Source organism: Hippocampus comes, unplaced genomic scaffold, assembly GCF_001891065.2.
Source record: "Hippocampus comes isolate QL1 unplaced genomic scaffold, H_comes_QL1_v1.1 scaffold132, whole genome shotgun sequence".
Taxonomy (NCBI): domain Eukaryota; kingdom Metazoa; phylum Chordata; class Actinopteri; order Syngnathiformes; family Syngnathidae; genus Hippocampus; species Hippocampus comes.
Genome location: NW_017805467.1, coordinates 1,472,459 through 1,479,404, shown reverse-complemented (window position 1 = coordinate 1,479,404; position 6,946 = coordinate 1,472,459). Strand labels below are relative to the sequence as shown.

The window sequence follows — 6,946 nt, the reverse complement described above, 5'->3', positions numbered from 1 at the left end:
TTGTTTGTGGGGGGGGGGGGGGGGGGGGCTTCAGGATATATCACTTGGAATGTTTGAGAGTAGACTGTCCCGACCATATGTCGCCGAAATTACCGTATTTTATTTTTATGTATCAGAGAAAACACACAGGATGGGTATGATTTGACTTTATTCTAACTACAGACAAGCATCAGTGTGCTGTCGTTCAACTGTCAGGAACATTTGAAGGTGAAGGTTCTGCTTGTGTTCGCTGGTAAGCACACAGCTGAAACACACCTAAAGTGGATGAGACATAGAGAGTTGTTATTACACGTGTGTCAGTGACATGACAATAACAAGATTGAAAATGGAATCTGTTTTGATTTCAAGGAAAGATTTAATGAATCGTAAATGTAAGGACACTATAAAACCTTTAACAGTTCAAAATGACTTTCGCAAAACTTGAAACAACAGTAAAGCAAATGATCATTTATCTATTAAGATGTCAAATTACGGTATGTTTATTTTCATCATTCAAAAAAAGTTTTAAATGTTAAATGTGATTTCTGGCATCTCGCTGGTAAGCACACAGCTGAAACACACCTAAAGTGGATGAGACATAGAGAGTTGTTATTACACGTGTGTCAGTGACATGACAATAACAAGATTGAAAATGGAATCTGTTTTGATTTCAAGGAAAGATTTAATGAATTGTAAATGTAAGGACACTATAAAACCTTTCACAGTTCAAAATGACTTTCAAAAAACTGGAAACAACAGTAAAGAAAATGATCATTTATCTATTAAGATGTCGAATTACGGTATGTTTATTTTCATCATTCAAAAACTGTTCGGGGAAAACTAGTTTTAAATGTTAAATGTGATTTCTGGCATCCCAGTTTGAAATTCCTGTTAGAAATTATGAACACTAAAAGCTCACTGAAATCAAAAGAACATTAAAGCACCTTGTGACACCGGATCGTCTTGTTTAATTTTTATGACAGATGTCTCACTAATTTTTTAAGCATTGTACATTCCATCATTGTAAATAAACCAGAAGTGAAACCACAGTTTGTGTGGACACGTCAAGTGTGTAAAACAGTTAAAAAGTAAAAACAAACAGAAAAAAGACTATGCCATCAAAATGCTGCCTAGTTTACATATGCTAATATTTGTTGCTAAGAGTTGTATCAAAAAGTCCTCGATATACTGTAATTATTCCACTGCATTTTAATTCACATTGTTAGAAAAGTCACATTTTAAGACTTTATGTTAAAGTACGTAAAGTATATTGTTGCAGTTAGCATTTGCAGAGGTGTGAAGCTGTACTGCATCATTGTGCGAGCTGCTTTGAATGATGGACATAAGAGGGGCAATTTATCAAACTGCCAACATCGTGCACAACATATCATAAATTCCCAGTTTGGCATCTGCAAATTTGCCTATCAGTGGGTATTTTTTTCTTTTTTGGGTGAGGGGTGGTTTTTAATTATTGGCATTTTTTTAATCATTTTTTCAAAAATTTAGTGGGGGTCCACTGCATCACTATATGTGGGCAGTGAGTGTACCAAGCAAGGTTTCGATCATCCACATTAATGGCTGAATTCCATCACCACACATACAATAAATAATGAGAACAATCAGAAATACCTGCTGCAAAAGCGAGGATTATGGCCACCCAGCCGATTATGTAGGACCACGAAAATCGCCAGTCCAAGAAGCGTTTCCCGAAGAAAGTCACTGTCACTCCCGTGTAGATGGAGAGAGCCAAGAGAGCAAGAAAACCTGAGGGAGGCATCAATAAGTCTACTGTACCAGATATCGCATTGAGATAGTTGTAATGTGTGGAATGGAAATGCTGATGTGCAGAAGAGTTCATGGAAAAGGATATTTTCTGTGTCACCTGAGAGGACCAGGGCAATGCCACCCATGCGGACCCTCTTGTTCTTGGTACCATTGGTGAAAGCACTCAGCCCGAGCACCACGCCAGCAAAACAGCTGAGCACAGCCAGCAACATGAAGGCGCGAGTTGCATCCCAAAAGGCTGAGGGTCACATGGTCACTTGGTTAATGTTTCCACAAAAAAAAAAAAATCACATTCAATCAACACATTTTCAGTTGAGAGATGTCAGAAAACACAATATTGAGGTGCTATGAGATACTTTGTTCCGTGAACACTCATAACTGAAAAAAATGTGTATCCCAAATCATCCTTACCCATTGAAATGAATGGAAATGAAATTAATAACAAATTCAGCGCTCCCACGCCCCTCCAATTTTTTTTACAAGGTTCAATAATGAAAATAGCCCTCTAGAGTACTGTGCTTTATATATAAAAAACATAATGTAATAAAATAACTAAATACAGTATAATGTATGGAATGAAACTGTGTATCATATTCATCGGGCTGCTCCTCCTGCTGTGATCATATTATAGAAATACTGATATGCATGAAGACGGTCCTCAGTCGGCTGCAGTAGTACCATTTTTTTCCCCAGAAAAAATATAGAATATACTGAATTTCTGTAAGTATTGTTCTATTGCGTGATGTCAAAGTCAAGGCCCGGGGGCCAGATCTGGCCTGCCACATCATTTTATGTGGCCCGCGAAAGCAAATCAAGCATGTCAAGTTCCATGATGCTTGCTAAAGTCTGAACCAAAAAGTCAAGTTGTCATATGTAATCAACAATAACAGCCATTATTCATCAATTTGCTGTGCGCAGTGTATGAAATGTAATGTAATGAGTAATGTAAAAGGTTAATAACACCACGACACCTGAGCGCTCTGCTTTTTACATTGGTTATGAGCATGAAACTATGCAGGCTTGACCAAGGCAAATACAGATATGTTTTACATACACCAAGTGTAATTCTCCTGGCTGCATATTTTGTTGGACAGTGACCTTCAACTGAAAGTGGAATTCAACTCATTAATCAACATGAGGCACCTGTTTTTGGCAAACAACTGCTTGTTGTGAGGTGAGTTGAGTTCACTGGCACGGGACAGAGATCGTGTATCAGATTTTGGCTGACAAATTAACGTGCACACAATCGCCAGAATGACATCTTACATCTCGAAAAACGTCTTTTCAACGGTTGTCTTGTCACCTCACAAATCCTGGAAGGCCTTACCTACAGTGATGGTGTGAGCATGACATTTGTGGTTGATGCAAAACCTCCAAAGGCCCTGATTGGCTGAGCTCCCCGAGTAACGATACTGCATCCAGAAGTCGGTCGCCGTGGAGACAATTAGGAGCACTAATGCAGCCACGCCGCAAAGTGTGCCTCCTCCGGCCAAAGTGTACAGCATGCTGGAGAAGTCGGCAGAACTTCTCTCCTCCTGAACTCACAAGGCAGAGGATGAGAGTGAAGGACCAATTAGAGGAGCTCCCTTTGTCTTGTTGTGGGATTGCTTAAATATGTAGCGAGAAATTATTCATCAGACACAGTGATAATAGAGTAATGGATGTTATTTTTGATGGAGTTTCAAGTTTCTGTGGAATGTTGTTATAACTCAATCGTTACACTGCTAAATTTAAACGCCGCCTCAATTTACACTTACTGACCACAACATTAGGTACCGCTGCTCATTCTATCGAAATCCAATTTTTCTCGTTAGTCGTTTCTAACATTTTGGTTCGCTCTCAGTCGCAAATATGAGACAGAGCTCTTACGTACGGTTGGCACTCATAGTTTGATTGCACAAAAAACTACGACAGCGAATTCACTCGCAACCTCCATGAGAAAGTGTAGCAATTCTAAAAAAAAAAAAAGCAAATGTTTTCCACCTCAAATGTTTTCCAAGGTTAGTGAAATGGGTTGAGGCTAGCGAAACACTTGACCTCAAAGCGGACTGACAATTAGAGTGCGTGATAGGCAGCTCCGAGCCATTGTTCACTTCTTCCCTTTGTGCAACGCACACTCATCTGCCAATAATGAACAAGTGAGGTGTCAGCAGTCGCCGTATAGGTCAAACCAAACACAATCTGATGATTGTGATTATTTACGCTTCCCTGCTAAATTAAAACACTAGACTATAAAAACAATAAAAAAACAAACAATACATCAGTCTACTACATAAAAAAAAATGTATATTTTGAGCCCAGTTAAACCTATTTAAAACCAAACCAAACAAAGGAGCAAAGCAAACAAGCTCCAGATGTCAGCGGCAGTTTCACCTTAAGATCTGAGGCTCTTCAAAATGTTGACTTTTGGAACTTGAAAGAAAATATCCAAAGAGCAGAGATATGCTAAAAAGTCCAGCATGTTGTGATACCTCTTGCTTGGTTGGGTGGTCCTTGCAGGCTGGCTGGGTTGAACAGAGTGCGTATGCTTTTTAAGCCCCCAACCATTGGCTTGCATTGTCCCCCCTCACAAAGGGGCGAATGATCGAGCGCAGCATGTTAGTGATGACAGTCTCTATTTTACCCTCTAATAACCTTTATCCATGCAACAAACCTATCTGTCCCCTATGTTTTTGGCATACAAACTCCACGACATGAACATATGGCTTTCATCACAAAATAATTTTAGAGTTGAACTTGACCTTTCATTCATAGCCTATTATCGGTACTAAATCTATAATGTTGCCATCATAATCATGGAAAATATGAACCGCAAAGAACCCACTTTGTCATTTCCATTCGTAAGGAAGAGAGGCTTAGTTGTGGTTCAAAGGATTCAATCAAGGCCTTACAATGAAAGGTTCAAATTTAGGCAATTCCATTGATACTTTACCTTTATACCAGGGAGGCTTTCTCACAATAATTTACTGTGATTGAGTCCAAAAAGTAACTAGAAGAAAAAAGGTGTACTTTTGGGTGAGTTGAAAAGGCTTCGCTTTATCATGAAGTTGGACAAAAAAGACAGGCGGGAGGTCCTCACATGCAATATTATCATCACAAATTGTTCGCCTCAGAGAAACATTCATTTAATGCCCCGTTAATTCTCATGACATTGTTTTATTTCAGCCCATTGAACTCAGATGGCCCTCTGGCAGGTAAGACAGCACAATAAAAGATCCCACTGTGACCAACAATGACGAGACGTGTGGCACAAACATCGCTGACGACAACACGCGCCAATTAAAAGTATTTCAACATACAAACTATTCGTAGCGTAAGGTAAGCTGAGGTTGTAATGGTTGAAGTGAGACATTGTGCAAATCAAGTGAGGGAGTTTGGGACAGTTGTTGACACATCTTCTGTCAATCAAACCAACAGCTTTCTGCATAGTAGTTAAATCGAGCTGCTATGGTCATATTTTCCTGTGCACAATCTTCTGTCAATCAAACCAACAGCTTTCTGCATAGTAGCTAAATCGAGTCGCTATGGTCACATTTCCCTGCGCACAATCTCTTAATTTAAAGTGGCTGAATTAAAAAAAAAAAAAAGCCCCACATTTTAGTTGGGTTATACGGCCCCGGTTTGCCCACAGACAGGGTACGTGGTGGGAAATGGATGCAGGGTTGGACTGAGAAGTCACAGAATGCATGCTAACCATTCTTTTAAAGACTGCTATTTGAAGATTATTCAGCATCCCACATGACATCTTCACTCCAAAAGGGCACGGCTTTTGCTCAGTCAATAAACTCTCATCACAATATTTCTTATTTCAATATCACCTCATCTTACAAGAAAGATAAATTGTGCTAATCTTTGACTCAGTATCAAATGTGTTGGGATTTCAAAGACACCTGTAAAGACCAGTCGACTGTCCTAAAGGTGCAAACCGTGAATTCCATTTGTGTGCAACCAAACGCATGTGACACATCGACAAATTGATGCGTTCAACAAGTAAATGGCTAGCTCCTTTTCACATTGTGCAATGTGATCATGTTACCCACTTTTCATTCAGTTCATACTTCCAATAACACAGACATAAAATGTGCAGAGTGAGCAACATTACAAAAATGTGCATGTGTCAAGGTCCATACAATATACGGCAAAACTAGATAAACCTGCATAAATACATCAATCACTTAGTATTCCAATTCAAAATCTCTTGGTTGGTTAAAAAAAAGAATGGTTAAAAAGGCACATAATGTAATAAATTCTTCAGCACAGCATTCGAGTCCATTAATATCAATCTTTTGTAATTTGTCAATGAAGTTTCGTAATCCAACGGGAATAGGACAATGCTTTTCTATTGCAGGATGGTGTTAAATATGCATTTTAAATATTTTGAAGTCATTGTTTTACTTTTCATTCTATTAAGGTTTTGTCACAGGTTTACTCCCGTTTGCGGTTCTTTTAGCGAAACTCCATTAATATCAATCTTTTGTAATTTGTCAATGAAGGGAACAGGACAACCCCTTTCTACTGCAGGATGGTATTAAATATGCATTTTAAATATTTTGAAGTCATTGTTTTACTTTTCATTCTATTAAGGTTTTGTCACAGGTTTACTCCCGTTTGCGGTTCTTTTAGCGAAACTCAATTCGCCGTGACAAGCTCAAATACAATCTCCGGATTTAAAGTGCAAGTTACAATCCAATCGTCTGATTATTTGTGTGCATACAAGCACAGCATACAACTACACTATTTCAAACCAGTGTATGCTCAACAAATTGTACATTTCGTGATGGTCATACACCTCCATGTTGCTGCTGAAAGTATTTGCTCTCTTCTATACCCAAACAAAATATCTTTTGACGTCAATGACAGCATGATTTGATGAGCATAAAACAAATCAGGTTTTATACGCTGCATGAACCAACAGCATGGACATCTTAAGACACAGAAATACAAACAAATGCAATTTATTTATTTTTTTTTGTGATCCCACACTGGGATATACTTCATGCCCGATTGAGTGCTCGCTACTGATTTTGCCGTGAGTTTCCCGAGACTCTCTCAGGGGTTGGGAGCCCAGAGGACGACAGTCCGATCAGCGGAGGAAGAGAGGAAGGTTCGGTCTTTGGGATGCCATCGACACTGGATCACCTTGTCCGCGTGTTCTCCTGCCAATGTCTGTGGCACTGCTTTT

At 39.1% G+C, this 6,946-nt stretch overlaps 1 protein-coding gene across 2 annotated transcripts; it reads right to left on the bottom strand.

The window, feature by feature from the left end:
- Positions 1-131: 131 nt before the first annotated feature.
- Positions 132-4,484, bottom strand: lim2.2 (lens intrinsic membrane protein 2.2). Of its 2 annotated transcripts, none has more exons than XM_019875151.1 (5): positions 4,138-4,484; positions 3,092-3,299; positions 1,862-2,002; positions 1,609-1,743; positions 132-255 (listed from the first exon to the last, which is right to left on the bottom strand). In XM_019875151.1, the coding sequence occupies exons 2-5, from the start codon at positions 3,267-3,269 to the stop codon at positions 185-187; spliced, it is 525 nt and encodes a 174-aa protein (XP_019730710.1). In that variant the 5' UTR covers positions 3,270-3,299; positions 4,138-4,484; the 3' UTR covers positions 132-184. The 2 variants fall into 2 exon arrangements, with proteins under 2 accessions (XP_019730710.1, XP_019730712.1); XM_019875153.1 differs by having other exon boundaries at positions 4,236-4,484.
- Positions 4,485-6,946: the final 2,462 nt, after the last annotated feature.